This window comes from Eretmochelys imbricata, chromosome 4, assembly GCF_965152235.1.
Source record: "Eretmochelys imbricata isolate rEreImb1 chromosome 4, rEreImb1.hap1, whole genome shotgun sequence".
Classification (NCBI taxonomy): Eukaryota; Metazoa; Chordata; order Testudines; family Cheloniidae; genus Eretmochelys; species Eretmochelys imbricata.
The window spans coordinates 16747656-16768383 of NC_135575.1; the positions used below are offsets into that span (position 1 = coordinate 16747656).

A 20728-nucleotide genomic window follows, 5' to 3' on the forward strand; every position below is an offset into this window, starting at 1 on the left:
TAAAAAAAAAAGTTTATGCTGCTTTCCTTAATGTTCCAAACATGCCTCAACACAGAAGGTCTGTAGATTTCCTAAACATTGAATGCAATTACAAATGCACTTGCAACGTCTGCCTTTACAGTGCTCCACACACTAGATATTTTGAGACACTGACACAGGAAAAAGGAGAATGCTCTATTGTACCTTCAGCTAACCAACCCTGTGTTTTCCAGTGTAAAAAATAATTAAAAGTTAAAAACTTGCCAGGCATTTTATTAATACCACACAATGGGATTTCAAACAATACTGGGCAGATCAAGGTGCTGTACGAAAATGTGCTATGAAGCACTTGGCTTCTTAACTGAAAACTAGATATGACTAAATAGGCCTCACTTACAATTTGGCTTAGATTCACAAAACAATTTGAGATAAAAGGCATGATGGGTAACTACTAAAACAATCCAGTCATACTCTGTTAATAAGAAGCCAAGTGTACTCTACACAAAAGACAAAATTAGACCCAGAGCAATATTTTCAAACATGCCTAAGTTCCATTTTCAAAAGGGACTTAGGAGCCCACATTATTATGGTCCTTTTACAAAGTTTACCCCACGTAATTCTAATACATGAATCAGGGTATTATACTCTCACTGATATAGTGGTTCTGAGCTTTTATGGCTTTCAACAGCACTGGGAATATTAAACACTAGTTAATAAAGCAGGATCTCAAGTCATTTTAATATCTGGCTTTAAAACTTACTTAGCAGCTGAGAAGAACAGTTTCCTCATTCATTAGCATTTTAGCTTTTTTTTATCCCTGTACTACAAATAATCATAATTAGCATGGTGGGTTTTCAGGCAGCGCTGAGTGCCAGGTAATATTCGGTATTAGATCAACTTGCATAGTTTATTCACCAAGCTCACATGGGAAGGGGGAAAAAAGAATATTAGGATGTCCTGATGAGCGGAGCCCTTTCCTCTTCAGTACTCTGAAATACAAAATGGCAAAGCAGAAAAGTTAACTGCAGTGTGTTAGACAATGTGGAGCTGGAGGACAGCAAATGTAAGACTGAGTTTCAAAGCACCAAAGAAGAGTGATCCTGGTTTTTATCACCCCCTAAGTCCAAATTCCATCCCTTGTGCCATATAGGAACAACTATTAAGGTAAAAAAGCACCACAGGGCAGATTGTGCGTGGTCTTTACATAGATATTCAAGCGGGATGATGCAAGAAGCCACCCCAATTTTGCTCACCCTATGTCAGGACCAGCACAACCGCAGCATAGGCTCTACTGTGAGCACATGGATTGTTCCTCATAGGGCTCCCATTGGGAAAGCTGCCCCAAAGGGGCTGGAGAGGAGAAAAGGGCATGCCCCCCTCTTCTCTGCATGGGCAAGTGTTGCTGACCAGCCAGGAAGAGGGGAGCGTGCTGCATCATCCTAGGGAATGTGCAGCAGGCACATGCTGTCTGCATTCCTTAGAGATGTTTAGGGGGTGACACAGGGATCAGTGTTAGGGCAGGGCTTATTTAACATCCTCCATGATGATGCTGGAAGGCGACGTGAACAGCATATTGACGAGATTACACTGGGAGGAGTTATCTGCGCCAGTGGGGACAGAGATAATTAAAAGGGACCTATGGAGGGGCAGGGTCAAAGGCAGGAAATCTTGGAAAAAATGCAAGATAATGCATCTTGGGAAAAATAATCACACTCAAAGGGATGGAGAATCCTGGGAAGCAGTAATGCTGGAGATTTATGGGCGACAGAGGGCAGGGTAATACGACTGCAAAATTAAAGGCCAATCTTGGGCTGTGTCTGCAAAAATATTGGGTCACAGAGCAGGGAGGTGAGAGCTCCTCTGCATGTTGCTGGAACCACCTCTGGAAGGTATGTGCTCACTTCTGGAATGTTAATGACAGACTGGAGGGAGTTCAGAGAGGAACAACAAAAATGATACGGGGCGGGAGAGACAGATTTAGAGGAAAGATTTAAAGAGTTAAATATATTGAGCTTTGCTAAATGACAATTGAGGAGTGAGGTCAGCAGTATGATAATAGTCTACAAATAGTTTAAGGCCATAAACACGAGGGAGGGAAAAGAACTGGTGCAATACAAGAGGGTATAACTTGGGCTGTATGATTTTCATGGCCATCACCGATTTCACTGTTTGCAGGAAAGAGCACAGTCTGTGAGAAACATGAAATTCAAACTTTCCACTGTTTTTTGTTCCTTCTCTGGTGCCAAGGAAAGTCTGAGAAACGTGGCTGTGACTGATCTTGTTGGGGTTGGGATGAGGCCTTGGCTGGAGCCCATAGGCCTGCTGCTAGCCTCTCAGGTGGAGCCTGCCAACCAGACAGGGAAGGGAAAAAGAAACTCAGGTGCTCAGGAGAAACAGGATCCGCCTCTCCCATAAAGGAACCAGGACCAGAGTCGTTAAAACATCCATTGCCAAAAGGCTGAGCAGGGTGCAAGAATGAAGCAAAAGTTTCCAAGTGGGAGCAGTCAACATTTGAGGAAAGTCTGTCAGGCTGTAGAAAGATGACACAGGTCTCTCTCTTGAGGTCTTGCCACGAAACAAACCATCACAAGGCTAACTAATAAGCATGCCCAGGTCCTCACAAACTGAGAAACAGCACACGCACAGTTTGGGTCTGAATTCAGGATGCAGGTTGCGTGTGCTTTTTCGTGCAGTTGCAAGAACCTGTTTAGAAAGCAAAATACACAAAAAGCAAGACTGTCCTAGAGCAACAGCAGCTAGAAGTGGAAAAAGCCTACTAGGGTACCCTGTCTCGGATCACAAAGATGTCCATAGTTTAGCATCCATACGGGACTGCTGAAGTAGGGTGAAGTTTTGGCTCACAATCTTTGACAGCATTGACAACCTTAATGCCAATTTTTTAATTTAACAGATCAGAATACCCATATGGAACACTATTATCTGTGTATGGTACTGTGGTTTTTTTTTTTTTAAAGTCATAATGTGCATTTATAGCATAAGTTTGTGCATTTGAGAAGGAATTTGGAGGAGTTGATCCACTTTGTATCGTCTTTGTATGAAGTATACTGACATGTGGAGATGCTCAGGTTGTAAGATTATAATTGCCATTGAAGGATTAAATATGGTAAGGTCAAAGTTAAGGTTGTGCATTATGGAGTGATTTTCAGTTCTCTGAGGGGGACAGTATTGTTGAATGGCTCAAGTGGCAAAGCTGGGATAAGAATCTGAATTCGTTTGTAGTTTCTGGGTGTCCAGAATTGGGCTGTTAGTTTAGATGTCGATTTGGCCTTCAGTTAGTTTGGGAAGAACACTGGGCCTTTGGGAAGAACCAGCCCAAAGTATTACAAGATAACCTGAAAATCAATTTAATACTTTTTCCTCAAAAGGCAACTGTCAAATTGAACAGGGCTCAAAATGTCAAATATGTGGGTTTTTTGGATCTTACCCTTCAGAGTTCACTAGACAGGCTTATTTTTACAACTAGTGTTTGTAGCTAGCAAAGGAATTAAGAACAAAAAATATTTATATTCACCCACCTTACCACGTATCAAACTGGCTGCATAGCTTTGCTTGGGTGCACTTACTCTGGGTCTATTAACACTTCTCTAACCTGGAAAGAGCATTTGCAACAAAAACAAGAAGCAAAAATGTTGTGGGAACCCAAAAGGTAAAAATCAATGAGAGGCAAATAAAACACAGATAAACACTGAGAAAGAAAGGTCAACTTCAGATGCTACTAACCTCTTCCTTTGTTCCAGGGGGCCTGCATACGAGCACAATGAAACAAATCCCCAAAATAATTCCTAATGCCATGATTATGAAGGGGATGCTGGTTACAACTGTGGCTTCAAACAGAACGCTCTTCAGTTTTTTGGCAGATGCTTCGTCAATCAGAACACTCTGGAGGAGCAGGGAGCATTGAGAAAGAGTAAAATGATACATTTCAATACCTCTCTCTTATTTAGAATAAGCATAAGAGGAAACAGCAGCATCCCCTCTGCCATGACGACTGTTTGATATGCCTTGCCATGGACTAGAACTGCTAGCTCTAGTTTAGAAGCTATAGGGATACACTGGTCTGCATTTTCAAAAGTGACTGATGATTTTGTGTGCACAACTGTGGGACACCTTAAAAAGGGCTGGATTTTCAGAGGGAAGGTGCTTTCTCTCGAGCACCCCCCAGAGGGAATGGTTCATGAATCACCAGCACACTCCCTGCGATAGCTAAGATGTTCCTTGGAGGTCTCCCATTCAAGTACTGACCTCACTTGACCTTACTCACAGTCTGATCCTGCAAACTGTTGTTGCCAGGTGGCATGCTTGCTGCCAGGAGTTGTCTCACTGAAGTCAATGGGACTCAAGACAGTAAGCACTACTCCCAGCTTTAACTATATGCAGGATTGGGCATTAATTTGTGAGACCTCAGGTTCAGAGCATGAAGGGACATGGCTGCAGGCCACAATGAAGATCCTCTGTGAGATAAAGCTCCTTCCTAGAGATAAAGGGGACTTTACAAAGACTATCACAAATCCAAGGAATTCAGGGACCCATCTTCAGTGAAGAAACCTCCCTGGAAGTCTGACAAACTAAAGGCCTGATCCATCAAACTTCTTCCCCCTCAGTCGCTCTTACGCCCATGAAAGATATCATTGAAGTCAATAGGAGTACCCACATGAAGGGGAGTTTGCAGGACTGGGACCTAGGACAAAGATCAACCAGAAATTTTATACAAAGAACTATTTCCTACCCCCCCTGCTAGTGTAAAATTAGGAGAAACATGACACATTCCCCACTTTTTTGCAGGCCCAGTGGTATCATCTTTCTAGACAGGCACACACTGCAATGGAGACCATTTACAATATTTACCTCATTTACATGCACCACAGGGAAAACCAATGTTCTGACACTGCCTGTTTCACTGTGTAAAAAAGACAGCAAAGCATTCAGATTCTGCAATGGTTTCAGCTTTCTCCAGACAGATTAGAACACAGCAATCAAGGGGGAAAACTTTCCCATGTGAAAACTCCAGACCCTTTTTATCTTTATTTAAACTTTTAACCTTCCCCTCCCCTATATTAGGATAAGAATAAAGATCTAGAAACTGGAATGTAGTCTTTGTTTTTAAAGCAATAAAATATACTGGGGTTTCCTGGGGAGTGACGGGGGGGGGGGCAATCCAGGAGAGGCTTATTAATAGCTGACCTCATGGAAAGTTTGTGCCAGGGAATGGCAACACCAACCGGAGTGGTTGTTGAAGGCTATATGTATTTGTGAAATATACATATGCTGTTATAAGAGACGCACACCAGCTAAAGTGATGCCTGGTATTAGAGTGGAGTTATGTTAATAGTGCCAGCAATACTGGGATAGAAGGTATTTCAATGAGAGATCTCAACCACTAGAAAGTACAGTACAGTAGAGATAAGGAAATGATATGTTAGGATCCAGTCCCCCAAAAGGGATCTGGGCAGATAAGATGCCACCTTTATATATTTTTCAAGTGCCTTGTACATACAGACTTGTGTGGGAACTTTGACGTGTCAAGTTGAAAGTGAATGGGAGTTCCTGTAAAGCTTTTAACTAGCTCCTGCCACCACTCGGACACCAATCTGGCCTCACCAGCTGGGACTGTGTTTGGCATTTGCTGTGGCAGAAATCACGGCTGTGTGTGGGTACACGTGCATTCCTGTGACAGTGTCTCTCTTATAACTAACATAAGGACAGTCAGCCAGATCCTCAGTCAGTGTGAATCTATTTTATTGACTTCACAGAAATCATGCCACCAATAAGTTTCGGTTCTGTCACATAGTGTGTTTTACATTTAGGCTTTCACAGTTTGAAAGGTATGTTCAGAAAACATAGCAGGGCCGTAGCTTGTGACAGCTCACACCTGAGTTTTCAGGTTGTTGAAATAACTACAAATTGCCACTGTGAATGTGAAACAAGAAGAAGGAACTACCCTGCCATTTTCTAGGTAAGCTTCTATTGGATTGAACTCTCTCTACAAATAATATTTCCTCCAAGGACTCTGCAGACAAAGTCACCTCAAATACAAAGTCAGGCAAGCAACCCTAAAATCCGCACTGCTAGAGGAGAATACTTACATAAATTCATCTAGTTTTCTGACAAGAACATTGATCTGCATTCTCTTGGCTGCTTGTACAACTATCCCAGTCAGCTGTGAAAGAAAGGGAAACTTTGAGTAAAAAAATTTGATTTTTTTAAAAAAAGTATGATTTCAGCCCAATTTTTACAGTGGGAAGGAGTAGTTAAGATGACAAAACACCACATCTACTAGTTAAGATGGAACTGGATGGGTTTCCTATCTCTTTACAGGAGAATTAGGTAGATGCATGCAAGGGGACTATTTTTATTTGTATCCATCCATCCAGATACTTAGATGACCCTCATTACTATAGAGCCTGAGAGTCTGTACTAATGGGGTCCCTAGAAGCTCCAACTGAGCTTGGGGCACCATTCTGTAAGGCACAGTACAAACACAGAGTTAAGAGACAGTCTCTGTCCCAATGTAAACAGATAAGAAAGGCAAAGGGTGGAAGGAAGGAAGTACTATTAGCCCCATTTTACAGATTGAGAACTGAACCACTGAAAGGTTAAATTGATAGGGCCAAAGTCACACAGGAAGTCTGTGGAGGAGCTGGGAATTGAACCCAGAGCCCTTGTGCCTTAACCATAAAACAAATTGCTACTAAAGCCCAAGATAGAGTGATGAATCTGGCTGCACTGCCACTGAGAAGATCCGTGCAAAATAGTCTTCTGCGAGTTGCAATAATAATAATCAACCAACAGCATCATAAATGCTGCAATGTCTGGCGTGTTGGAGGAAGGAGATTTTTTAAGTTTAGAAGTGGTAAAATTTAGCTTTAATTTATTTGGCGGGGCAGCGGTTAGTTCATATGACTGTCAATCCCACATTGAGAAAGAATTGTGTAAGAAGGGATTGGGCAATCAGGAACCCGCTTGCACCAAGAGTTTGGATTCCAAACAGCATGTGCACTAGTGCTCAGAAAGGAGCTGCCCTTGCTGAAGCAGAAGGAAATTGTACCTCCCTGCATCCTGAGTCAGATTACTGTTTCCCCCTATCATTATGTTGGTCATTCCATTATTCTTTCCCCTCGTTCTGTTTTTTTACTGTTCTGTTCTCCACTGTATGCCTTCACATTTTCACTTCCAGGCCACTGCGCTGTTGTGTGGATTTACAGAAGAGTAGATTTTTAAAGCCACGGATCAATAGGTACAGTAATAATACAAATGCTGTGCCAGATTTGGCGGTCAACTCCCAGCTACCTTGTGACTCCCCTGAGATGCAAAATAGCTGTAAACCCAGCTAACGGCTCTTTGTCCAAGGCCAGCAACTACTTGGGCTTATTGACATCCAGGGATGAATGCAGAGCCTCCATCTTGAACTTTTGGGGCAGTCTGAATGGATTTAGCCTCTTGAGGCTCAAGATTGGTCTCCAGTTTCCTGATTTTTTGGCCCTGAAGTAGACAGAAGATTTCACTTTCTCAGGGGAAACTGGGCGATGGCTTTGGTGAACGTGAGACAAAAGCTGGAGCCCGCGGACTGCTCGTCGCTCTATGAGCCAGGAAGTGAGAGGGAGGGGGTTTTCTTGGAATGCTATCAAGTGGCTATGATGGAAAACACCAGCTGCATGGAAACAATCTCCACCCTTCTTGAGAAAAAAGAAATCCCGTCCCACACAAAGGGAAAACTTCCTGTCAAAACCTGTCCTTGAGGAGGCTGCTTAGTGTGGGTGGGTTGATGGGAAAGCTTGAGATATCGCTAGCAGCAAACTGATCCTTTCTGGTACTGAGAGCTTGGAATTTGGAACAGACTGGTCCTGGGGCTTGGAGTGGGAAGTGCCTTTCTGAAGAGGTCTTGCTGGGGGGTGTCTCCCTGCCTTCCTTCTCTGGAGGAAGGTCAGTCTTGGGGTTCATCATATGAACCAGGCTACTGCTGAAGAGGTGGAGAGGGTTAGTGAACAGGGCTTAGAGAGGAGATTGCCGACCAGGGAAGAAGCCAGAATAAACACTGTGAAACCCTCTGGCCTGCCATTATCTAAGCCATCACATTCATGACATCACATATAAACTGGATGCCTAAGGGAATAAGGTTTAAGGACTCAAGATTTAAGGACTCAATTCTGAGTCAATGGGAGCTGGATCAGGCCTTAGCATCTTCCTTCCTTCCCTGCCTAGGGAGTGTATTCTACAAGCCCATATCTTTGGTGAAGTCTTGGCTTTACAAAAGCAACACTCTAAGTGCACAGATCAATACTGAGGCTCTTGTATTGTTTTTCTGCATAGAGCTTGGTTGTCTCTCTCCAGGGTCTGGTATCGTGTAATGCCCCCATTTCACTGTGGGGCAGATTGCTACCCGGAGGTGGCTGCCTTCATTTATTCACTTTATCTAGTGGAGGGAGAATCAGATTCCCTGCAAGTCATTTCAAAGGGAAGCACATACTTACAGGATTGATGTCCAGAAATGTTTCATGATCCTCCTTCCTGGGATGCATGCCCTGTATGTCCTTAATATACTGCTCATCTGCTTGGTAAAAATGTGGGGCTGATAAAAGGATGGGGACCCCTGGAATTTTAAAACAGCGAAGTCACTATTTTCTAAAGAGAACAATGCATCAGATCCCCACCCAGCCAGCCAATCAGTGTGGCCAGGAACAGAAATAAGATACTGCGCACACACCATGAAACAACTTTCAATACAACATCACCGCTAACAAAAATTCCCAGAATCCAGTAATAACTGAAGAAAACTGGTTTCTTCTGGGGCCCATTCACTTCACTGGAAGCACTTTACAGAAGGCAACATGGCCTGGTAGATAAGGCACTGAACTAGGACTCAGGAGACCTTGGTTCTATTTCTGGCCCTGCCAGCTGAGCTTGGGCAAATCACTTCATCTCTCCCTGCCCCAGTTCCCCATATATAAAATGGGGTTAATGTACAAGCTCCTTGTGAAGTGCTAAGAGATCCACTGATGCAAAGTGCTATGTAAGAACTGCGTATTGTTATTTATTAGTCTTATGGTCCAAACAAACGAACAGATTCCAACCTAGTTCTGGTGTATACTATCTAGGTTCTTACACTCTCATCACTTCAGCCATTAAGTGCCTTCCAGCAGGGCATTAAGCAATGTGACTAACATCTATCACATGTAGTTTGATTCTCTCCCAAGGGTTAGGCCCTCATCCAGCAAAGCACTTGGGCACACAGGTAGTCCCACTGAAGCCAAAAGAGTTACGCTGATTGACACTAGCTGAGGATTTAGCCCAGGGGTGGCCAACTTGTGGCTCTGGAGCTGCATGAGGCTCTTCAGAGGTTAATATGCGGCTCCTTGCATAGGCGCTGACTCTGGGGCTGGAGCTACAGGTGCTAACTTTCCAATGTGCTGTGGGGTGCTCACTGCTCAACCCCCTGCTCTGCCCCAGGTCCTGCCACCACTCCACCCCTTCCCCCGAGCCTGCCATGCCCTTGCTCCTCCCCCATTCCCACCAGAGCCTCCAGCGCACTGCAAAACAGCTGACCGTGGCAGGCGGGAGGTGCTGATTGGCGAGGCTGCCAATGGGCAGGAGGCGTGGGGGGGGAGGGGGTTAGTGGATGGGCGGCTGCTGGGGAACGTATTACGGTGGCTCCTTGGCAATGTACATTGGTAAATTCTGGCTCCTTCTCAGGCTCAGGTTGGCCACCCCGATCTAGCCCTTCGTGTCATCCATGCTGTGAGCACACTACACTTCTGAGGTGTTGCTCATGTTACAGTCTGGCCACTTAGGCACTTGTGTAACTTTATGTGAGCACTTTCATTGCACTGATTAAAAGCGATTCTACTAGGACTATTGTATTCCCAACACCGACAGGGTCTAAGGACTTTCTAAAGAGGTGTGATTACAAATGTCATGCCAACGAAGCACTGAGACAGCACAGAACACGACTTTCACACGCTGACTGGGGAAGTGACATTTACCAAAGTAGAACTTGCCCTAGGCCAGCCCACCCTGATTAGCAAGGAGGCATACCTGAGCAGGAAACACCTGGCCCTGCAGCAGGTGTTCTCAAGGAGAACAGAAGTGGCTGGGAGCAACTCGGCTCTAGCAGAGAAACTGAAGCTGGATGAGTGAGGCAACAAGCAAGGAACGGCCTGGGAGAATGAAGGGACTTGAAAACTATATTTTGAATGTGTTGTGAAGTTAATAATGCAGGAGCCCCTAACTGGGAGAAAGGTTGGGGCCTGGAAGCCAGAGCCTGAAAGGCTCAGCTCCAGCTAGGAAGGGCTGGGAGTAGCTTGCCAAAGCAGGGAAGACCCTGAACACCAGACGAGTTTGGGGCTGTGCCCAGTTTAATGGTGGAGGCAAGGCTCTTGTGTTCAGTTTTTGAAATGTAAGTTAATAAACCAGACCCTGAGGAAAGCTGTTGTTGGATTTGTAAAAGCCTCTTTTTGAGTTTACTGAGGAACTCAAAGGGGAGCCGGAGGTGAGGAGCTGCTGGCAGGGCTGCCTTGAGGCCATAAGGGGTCATCTGGGCAGAGGTGCTCCATCTTCATGGAGGGGAAATTCACCCAGTACAGCCAGCCAGCATGAGGCCTATGCACCAGGGTCAAGTGGTGTATAGGCCCCAGTAGTGAATTTTGCCTACTAAGAAGTGACTGTGTTGCGTAGAGCATGGCTGGCTGTGACTGCTTTTAACTTTACAGTCCCACTCCTAGGATGTGCTTCTGACTCCAGTCTTCATATGATGTAAAACTAGAGCTTGAGCAGATGACATCTTTCAGGAATGCTATTTAAGATCTGTTTTCTTCACTCCTGTAGCCTTTTAATAATAACGGGTGATACTGGGCTTGATTTGGCAAGATGCTGGACTCTCAGCTCCCCATGACTTCATGTAGAATTGAGAGTGCTCAGTACCCCACAGGATTGAGCCAATTGCCCCAACGTGGTTCAGTTAAACGTGAAAATGTGCTGCCCCAGAAGTATTTCCCACATTCCCTGGATACATACCTTGCTTGCAGATGCTGACGTTCAGGACCCCTGAGCCGTGGCAGTTTCCTGCTGGCACACAGAATCCCGCATTGTCCGGGTTCACTGACGTATTGGCAAAGACCTTTTCAGGGGGCACAAACCGATAGGCAGGGATTCCAGACACACTCACAAAGCTATCAAAAGTTATATACAGAGATCTGTGGGGAAGAAAAGCAAGAATCTGAATTTATAGACACAAGGACTTACTAGCCTATGCTATACAGCCTTCAAAGTGGCATCTGCATGTCCATTTGGATTTACAGTAAGCTATAGGCCTGCTCCAAAGCCCACTGAAATCAACAGAAGCCTTTCCACCAATGTCAATGAGCTCTGGATCAGGTCCTATATGCCTTCTTGTGGTGTTGCACGAAAAGGGTGAGCCTTTTAAAAAAAAAAAAAAATGGAGGTCTGGGGCACAGATGCCTGGCCTCAGAAGGGTTTCTCAAGTCCTCAGGATTATCTTTTCAGCCATAAGATTTTAGTGGTGCTGCTGCTGTTTAAGCCACAGATCTCACAACCACAAAAGTGACAATGAAAAGAATGGATGGGGGAGACAGTACCAGCAGGCCCCAAAGAGGGCAATTCTTGAACCCCCCAAAACATTGCCTGGATTCATCTAATGGGGGTTATTTTCCTGATTTAAAAAGAAAATGGCATGTCAATTTTGTTTTCAAATGGCAGAGAAACCTAGGAGGAAGGAGGATACTAGGTAGAATGACAAGAGAAAAAATCCCAGGCTCTTCCATATCCCATTACTTGTGTATATGTGCATGTGTCTCATGGTGGAAGTGATGTCATGGAATGATGCATTCTGGAATGTCTTTACTAAACTAGGAAGTGCGAGAGGATTTCACAGAGGGAAAGAAGTTTCAAATAAGGTCTGTTTAGCATGCTTGTGCTGTCTCCTCTCATCCTGCTGAGGGAGGGAATTCAGCAAATATTTCAGGATTTAACTCAAATTTTCATTTTACTTTTGTCACAAATAGTTCATTTTTAACCAGATGTGACTTGGTTTTTAGGGGTTAACTCACTCCTACTTGTTAGAGTGAATTAATAAAGGACAAAAAGAAAAGGAGTACTTGTGGCACCTTAGAGACTAACCAATTTATTTGAGCATAAGCTTTTGTGAGCTACAGCTCACTTCAGCTCACATAAATTGGTTAGTCTCTAAGGTGCCACAAGTACTCCTTTTCTTTTTGCGAATACAGACTAACGCAGCTGCTACTCTGAAACCTAATAAAGGACAAATGTACTTAAGGAATAGAGCTTGTAAAACATAACATTAGGGAAAAAGATTTGAAATCTCAGAAGGATCCAGTGTGAACAGTTTGATATGTTACGTTTGGAATTATTCTCCTTACCTGCAGAAATCAGAAGAAAAGACATAAATTGTTTCATCTGTACTTATCAATGGGTGGAAAGCACTTCCATCTGTCCCATTGATCATATTACATGACTCTGTAGTCCACCAGTTAAGTGACCTGCAGTAAAAGAAGCAGAGAGAGGGAACAAAAGAGCCAAAGAATTATTGAGCAATGGGGAGTTAATACCGCTTGGTTGGTGTGGGAAGGACCGTGACGGCCTGACTCTCATTCACACCGAAAGCATGTCTACACTGCAGTCAGAGGTTGACTGTAGCTGGGTAACGGTGCATGGCTATAGCACTGAAGACACGGTGGCACAGGCTTCAGCGCAGACTAGGAAAGTGAATACACACCCAGGTTTCTGGGTGGACTTGTACAACCCAGACTGGGGTCTACGCCATTGTGACTTCACTGCTATTTTTAGCTGTGCTAGCTAGATTAAAGCTAGTGCAACCTGTCTACCTAGTGTCTACCTGCGCTTTAATCAGACCTCTGATTGCAGTGCAGACCTACCCATAGCGCAATGGAAATAGCTCTGGCAGTGTACAGGGGGCTGAAAATGCACATAAATTACACTTACATCCCCTTTACATTGGGGCCGTAGTGTAACTGAGAATCTGGCTCCCAAGCAAGAAGTTGCTGGCAAACATTTTAATTAGCAGCACAGCGTTTTCGGTTATTCACTTTGGGCTTGTTTACGAGCCAGACCACATGTCAAGCAAGTGTGTTCGAACCCCCTTCTGCCTCTAGACAGGTGTTGGGATGGTGCCCAATTGGTATGGCCGTACTGAATGAATGGTGTGAGAACATGGCTTGACATGAGTGAACTTCAAAAGAGGATTCTGGGAGCAGAATCCTTCTCTTCGCATCAGGCAGATGCCAGAGGTGAAACTGACTGGCTCCATGCTGCGTGTAGGATCAATACTGATCTTTGGGTCAGCAAATATGTCCACTTGAAAGCAAACAACATGTGTGGAATGTCCTGAGTGAAGCACGGGCTGACCGGGGCATCTCGACCCTGTTGGAGGACATCACGCAGGGGGCTGAAGTGAATGGATTGATAAGGGAGTGAATGTGGGGTAATGTTCAGTTGGCACCACTCTGCAGTCTCCTCTGAAAGTAATAACCAGGTAGAAATTAGTAACCACACGCCCACTGGGCACGCTTTTAAGACATGTGACCCCTTTGAGGAAAGACTATAAAAATCAAGCAAATTAAATTACTGTTGGGGAATTCCTTAACTGACGCTTGAAGAAGCTGCTAGACCGAGTAGCCGAAACTCTGCTCCGTGGGCTCAAGTAGGACTGTGACCAGAGGGGTTTCCATGCAGCCGAGGCCTGGCCTTGAGGGAATCTGAGACAGACTAGAGGGCTGAGGAGACCAGACCTGGAGGGAAGAAGTCATCCATAGAATTGGTAACCACCCCCTCTGTTTGCCAAGCAGGAACTGTGTGAGACTAGCACAGGGTATGTTTGTGAAAGAGAGGCTCGCTAAGAGGAATGTATAGCTCTTATTGTATAGTTCTTTAATGTCTAACATAGGAGTTATGTACTTAAATGTAACCCTTTACCGCTTGTGTATGCAAGATAATTACTGTGGACCTTTTTAATTGGTATGACGGTAATCTGCTCCACTGGGAGCCATTAAAAATCCATTCAGGAGTTGTAGCCCCCTGGTGCCAACAACAGGCTCCCCAAACCTTGGGTCTGGATGCAGAGGAGTAGGCAAGGCTACTTGCTGGGAACAGTGGGGAATGGTCCAAGCCTTGCCTTAGAGGCTCCACCCCACTACTTGATACCCAGAGTAGCTGACCAACTGCAGGGTGTGGGGAGCTATCCCCAGGAGCAAGGAAGCAGGGGATGACTGTGACTCAGCGGAGACACAATGTCTCCTGGGTGGGGCAGTTTTATGCACCACCCCTTGCTAACTACTGTATCCAAAGTCACAATCTGGGTGACTGAGCAACAAAATAGCAGATGAAATTTAATGTTGATAAATGCAAAGTAACACATTGCAAAACATAATCTTAACTATACACATACAATGATGGGGTCTAAATTAGCTGCTACCACTCAAGAAAGATCTTGGAGTCACTGAGTGGATGATTTCAGAGAACTATCCACAATGTGCAGTGACAGTCAAAAAAGCGAACAGAATGTTGGGAATCTATCCCTTTCTTAATGATGAGCAAAAATATCATATTGCCTCTATATAAATCCATGGTACGCCCACACCTTGAATACCGTGTGCAGATGTGGTTGCTCCATCTCAAAAAAGGTATCTTGGAATTGGAAAAGGTTCAGAAAAGGGCAACAAAAAGGATTAGGGGTATAGAATGGCTTCTGTATGAGGAGAGATTAGTTAGACTGGGACTTTTCAACTTGGAAAAGAGGTGACTAAAGGGGGATATGATAGAGGTCTATAAAATCATGAGTGGTATAGAGAAAGTAAATAAGGAAGTGTTATTTACTTCTTCTCATAATACAAGAACAAGGGGCCATCAAATGAAATTAATAGGTAGCAGGTTTAAAAACAAACAAGAAAGTGTTTTTTCATGCAACACACTGTCAACCTCTGGAACTCTTTCCCAGAGGGTGTTGTGAAGGCCAGTACTATAATGGGTTCAAAAGGGAGCTAGATAGATTCATGGAGGATAGGTCCATCGATGGCTATTAGCCAGGATGATCAGGAATGGTGGCCCTAGCCTCTGTTTGCCAGAAGCTGGGATTGGGTGACAGGGCATGGATCACTTGATGATAACCTGTCTGTTCATCCCCTTTGGGGCACCTGCCATTGGCCGCTGTCAGAGGACAGGATACTGGGTTTGATGGACCTTTGGTCTGACTCAGTATGGCTGTCCTTAAATTCTTAATCTACCCCTTTGCGTGAAAGCCACCAGAAAACAGCAACTAACAAGAAAATTTAATAGAGGGAAACAGCAAATGGAAGCAGGATCCAAGTATGTTCACTCCAAATAAAGATAAATGTCATTTGTATTATAGAAATCTGCAAGAGTACACGGATGGATGTTGACTAGCAGGAAACACATGGAGCGAATCTTCAGCTTGAATGCATTAACGCAAGCTCCACCACCCTTAATATTTATTGTATACGTAATAAAATCAAAGGGAAAACTAAGTAGTAGCCTACAATACTGCTAAATGCTCAGTGAATATGATGTAGCAGTTAATTGGCAATAGTTTTAAAGTTCAGGCTGATTCTGTAAAATCAGTATGCAGAGAAATACGTCCGTTCCTATATGGAGTTTGTAGTTATAGTCTCCAGTTTTTCAGTAGGAGTTTTGACATCAAGCCAAAAGACCAAAAGGATCACAAACTAAACCCATGCATGCTAACCAAGTAAGAAAGCCCTTGGGGGGACCCCACCTGCAGTTGACCTGGCCTAGCTACATCACAGTCAAAACTATAGAGCCTTGTCTCCACTAGGATTTTACAACAACTGCACCAATGGACAAATTTTGCGCAGTGAAGACATAACCTAAGATGATTTGTTTAACTAACCCCTGCTACAATTCTAGTGACGATGAGGCAATTGCAGTTTTAACCTATGTACCTTGGCCAAATAACACTGGTTAAAACTACAACTTCTCCCTCTTTACTAGGACTGTAACATGAGCTAGCTGAACACAGGACAGCTTAACACATGTTTAAAAACTCACCTTTCTCCCAGGGAAGACAAATGCCCAGACAGAATGGACTTGGTCCAATTGTTAAACTCTCCTTTTGTGATAGAAACAGTCCTGTTTGCTGAGAAGTTACACTCACTAAAACTGAATCAGCTCCAACATCCACCCCTCCCACTTCTGGCTGCCCAGGGTGCGGGTTTGCTCATGCAGGCAGCTATTAAAATCCTGGGGATTCTCCTGAGCAACTGCAAGTTGTGGGAGTGTTTCTCTCTCTCCCTATCTATCCACCTAGATACTTATACTGCTTCCATCCCTGTAGCATCTGAAATGCCAGCAGTAATGACATGCCTCAAAGAGGGTGCAATATGTCTGTGTGGGGGGCATGGCCACAACCCAGCCTCATTTTGGCACTAGCTGGTGGCCTGTGGGCAATGGTGGAGGGAGTGGATGCGGCACCCATGTAAAGGTGTTTTGCTCCCTCAGCACATTCTGCCTGCCTCTGTCCTCTGCAGGCAAAGGTGAACTTGCTGTGGGATTTGTGGTGTGTAGAGAGCCTGCCACTAAACTGGCTTCTTTGTAAAAATGTCAGAAATGAAAGGCGCTGTCTCTGCTGACTGAAAGGTCTCAAAGGAAGGGAGACGTTTCACACCGTCCGGTTCGACAACTTACTCTTTTCCTCTCCACTCCACGATCTTCGAGAAGTTACGATAGTTCATTTTCCCACTGAGAACAACATATTCACCGTCATCCGTTCCATTCATCTAGAAACACAGAAGAGTTCAGCTGCACAGTGCGGGGTCAGTCACTCCCTAGGGCAGCTGGCTGATGCACTAGAACAGGGTAGAAGGTGTCTACTGTTGTGTCGCCCTGTTACCATGCGTTGGACTCTGCTGGGGGCTGCAAGCTAATTGTTGACAGAGAGGGACCATCAACCTAAGTATTCCAGATGATTTCAAGGAGAGAGAGAAGGGGTATCCAAGATATCTATGACCCAAGCCATAAAGAACTTTAGAGACTGAATCAACACCCTGAATTGCAACCAGAAACAAACTGGCAGCCAATTCAGTCTCTCTAGGGCCCAGATATTTATATTATGATATTTCCTGCAATGAAATGCTATTAAGTAAGTGGGCAGCCACATTCAGTCTCAGCTGAATTTTCCCAGTGGTTTTCAAGGCTAGTCCCACAAACAGTGCGTTATGGGGGAGTAAGGCACGAGCAACAGTGATACGGTCCACATCTGACTAAGGAAACTCTGCAATCTCGACAAGTTACCTTATTAAATAAGCCAAACTCTGAATCAATCTTAGGATGAAGCATATGAAGGGTTGACAAAAGTTTGTCTTTGTAGCCCCATAGTAATTCGTGGACAGTGTGTGTCATAAACAAGTTTTCTTGGAATAATATTAGGAGAATCTCTGTGGGTAGCCGTAGAGAAGTTGATTTGGTCCATTCCATTGCAGTCTGATTTGAGAGAGGAATCAAGAACAAGTTGATACAGTATTAAAATAAAATGTACTTATACACACATAAGCATCAGAACAGGGTACAGGCATGAAGCATATTTTCAACCTTATGACTTAATGATATCAGGTAATTTACTGGTCACTGGGATTCTTCTGATATGTTCGTATCAATATATGCTTTCATAGGCCCCAATTCAGCTAAACATTTAAACACTTGCTTAAATCCATTCCTATTCAGTAAAGCACTTAAGTTTCATTCCATTAAGTTAAGCATCTCCTTAAGAATGTACATCAAGTTAAACATGTGTCTAAGTGATTTGCTGAATCGAGATGGTCCTTAAGCCCAGTAATTTATTGGCCTGAGTGACTGAATTTTACGTTCCAAGATGTTGTGGCTCTGAGGCATTAAACCAAAGTACATGCAAAAATGTTTTGCTAAACAGAGGGGGTTTGCTGAAGCACAGAAGCCTATTACCCAGAGAAGAGTTTGAAATTTAGTTTAAAAAAAGATTTGGCTCAGAGTTGTGAAACCTAGTGCTGATTAAATTCTATAAAAGGTGGCCACTTCTCCAAAATGCATGGACTGGCTGCATCACCTACTCCGTGAAGACAGCATATGCTGAACGGAATGGAATTTATTTTTCCTGTAACCTGTGGTACATTGCACTTTCTACAGCTCAATAGAAGAAATTAAGTTAAACAGATAGGTGAAAAAAAGAGCAAAACTGACATAACAGATTGGTACAAATCAAATACTCACAGAACTGGAAGGGACCTCGAGAAGTCATCTAGTCCAGTCCCCTGCACTCGTGGCAGGGCTAATGATTACTTATGGCATCAAAATCATGCTATCAGCAACAGAATGGAAACCTGGTTGTTCCCAGTGAGTTTCTAGCCTGATTTCCCAGATAGGTGTGGGCAGGGATTCTTTTCAGGGAACAGTGTTAGTCAAACAGCGCAAGAAACTACTTCCCTAGGTAGTCCACAATAGGGTTTTTGTACTATTGTCCTCAGAAAAAGAAACCTTAGTTCATCCAGGTCAGAGAAACCATGCTTGCAAGAGCTGCATTTAAATGCACTAACAGGAACGACCCCTGTGTGGACCGGGCTAGAGTTCGGCTTGGCAGAATTTGATTTTTATTTTAATCATTTTGACAGGTAATGTCAGTGGTTATTTTCAAGCATTTTCTTCAATTTTTATCAATTTAAATTTTCACAGTTGTGGGAACTTGTGAGCATGATCAGACCATAACTACTGAACGACAGCAGGCACTGAGATTCTAAAAGTTAAAGCTTTACATCGCATGTCAAAATGTACATCATAAAGATCCTCAAATCAAACTCCAATACATTCTCACGCAGCGTTTCCCTTACTTTGCCTAGCTGTACATTTTGGTTATTATCGATGGAAATAGTTTTCGTTGGGGTAAGAGGGTGGCTTGCCCCACAATCTGGAGAGCATAGGGCTAAGCCAACCCTGATTATGGAATGAGTCCTACTGAGGGGAATAGGGGAATTCCCTATAAAGTAAAAGGGGAAGCCCGAAGAGCTGTCGCAATGTCAGTAGACACTGCAGGGGAAAAAAGGCTCCTGCAGGATCACGACACCAGGGAACTTGGAGAGTAAAGCCCAGTGTGCAGGAGGCTGGGGTGTGGCAGGGCTGTTGGGCGAGGGAGCCGGAAACCCAGACCCAAACAGAGTCAGGAAGTCAGAGCCCCAGTGAGGGAGAGCTAGGAGATCAGACTCGGACAGAAGAGCCCTGAGGGGTGAGAGAAAATACCAGAGCTAAGTATGGACTTTTTCTTAGTGTTGTTGGTATGCGCTTTAGTTTGGGACTCTGGGGTGTTGTAAACTAGTTCTGGTATTAAGCTACCACAGGCAGGGGTACTGTTAACCACAGAAACCCTTTAAGAACTCACAGAGGCTATGTCTAGATCAGGGGTGGGCAAACTACGGCCCGGGGGCTGCATCCAGTCCTCCAGACATTTTAATCCGGCCCTGGAGCTCCAGCCGGGGAGCGGAGTCGGGGTCTTGCTCCACTCCACACAGCTCCTGGAAGCAGCAGCATGTCCCCCCTCCGGCTCCTACCTGTAGGGGCACGCTGCCCCCGCCCCAAGCTCTGCCCCCACAGCTCCCATTGGCCGGGAACTGCAGCCAATGGGAGTTGTAGGGGAGACGCCTGCGGATAGGACAGCACGCAGAGCCACCTGGCTGAGCCTCTGCTGCTTGAGGTAAGCGCTGCCTGGATCCTGCACCCCTGACCCTCTCCCATGCCCCAACCCCCTGCCCCAGCCCTGATCCCCCTCTGAACCCTTCGGTCCCAGCCCGGAGCACCCTGAACTCCTCATTTCTGGCCCCACCCCAAAGCCCCCACCCCCAGCTGGAGCCCTCACCCCCTCCCACACACCAACTCCCAATTTTGTGAGCATTCATGGCCTGCCATACAATTTCCATACCCAGATGTGGCCCTCAGGGCCAAAAAGTTTGCCCACCCCTGGTCTAGACAGCCTGTGGAAGCGAGCCTCCCAGTGCTGTAACACAGCTAATTTTAGAGCATTAGGACATGCCCTTCTAATGCAAGTCCCTCGACCCAGGCGAAGAAGCTCTTTTCCACATACACAGAGAACCTGGAAGAGAAAAAAAAGCCAGAGGCGGGGAGCCTCCAGACACCCCTGGTCGGGAGGGGATGCTCAATAAGCAGCAGTCCTTTTAAGCTGGATTCTGTGAGTATGGTAAATTGACACTTTGCCAATAAAATACCTATCCTTCCTCCAAGCTTAGCTATAGTCTTTGCAGTATTACTTCTGGCAATCTATCATAGCTGATAGCATTAAGAAGAGGTAATGTTTAAAAGCACTCGTGGTAGCAAGGAGACACAGGGGAAACAACTGCATTGGTTGCAACCACAAATTAAATTAACTTTTTACAGAGCCTTCATTAGACCACAGTTATGTAGCCAGGCATACAAGAACCTACTTCTACCATGCTTGATACAGCTGCAAAACGAAATGAGTGCCCCACATGATCCAAGTCAATGAGATTACTGCAGTGGGTTTGCAGATCAGACTCAGACTGCAATGCTGAGTGTTAGAAATAGTAATAAACCTGTCGTTTTATTTCTCTTTGCAACTATTATTCAAAGTTATTAGAAGGTGGGTGAGGTAATATTTTTCTATTGGACCAACTTCTGTTGGTGAGAGAGGCAAGCTTTTGACCTTACACAG

At 44.7% G+C, this 20728-nt stretch overlaps 1 protein-coding gene across 2 annotated transcripts in view; it reads right to left on the bottom strand.

Annotated features, from left to right (window-relative positions):
• Nucleotides 1-236: 236 nt before the first annotated feature.
• SCARB2 (scavenger receptor class B member 2) overlaps nucleotides 237-20728 on the bottom strand; it is a 34887-nt gene continuing 14395 nt past the window's right edge. The window contains exons 4-13 of one of the 2 annotated variants that reach the window (XM_077814911.1): nucleotides 17314-17502; nucleotides 16708-16799; nucleotides 12390-12509; nucleotides 11008-11186; nucleotides 8469-8587; nucleotides 6084-6157; nucleotides 4846-4897; nucleotides 3721-3879; nucleotides 3516-3589; nucleotides 237-968 (exon numbers count right to left, since the gene is read on the bottom strand). In XM_077814911.1, coding sequence (XP_077671037.1) covers nucleotides 3560-3589; nucleotides 3721-3879; nucleotides 4846-4897; nucleotides 6084-6157; nucleotides 8469-8587; nucleotides 11008-11186; nucleotides 12390-12509; nucleotides 16708-16799; nucleotides 17314-17502 — 1014 coding nt within the window. In that variant the 3' untranslated portion in view covers nucleotides 237-968; nucleotides 3516-3559. The remainder of the gene's footprint in view (nucleotides 969-3515; nucleotides 3590-3720; nucleotides 3880-4845; nucleotides 4898-6083; nucleotides 6158-8468; nucleotides 8588-11007; nucleotides 11187-12389; nucleotides 12510-16707; nucleotides 16800-17313; nucleotides 17503-20728) is intronic. The other variant, XM_077814910.1, reaches the window with a different exon arrangement.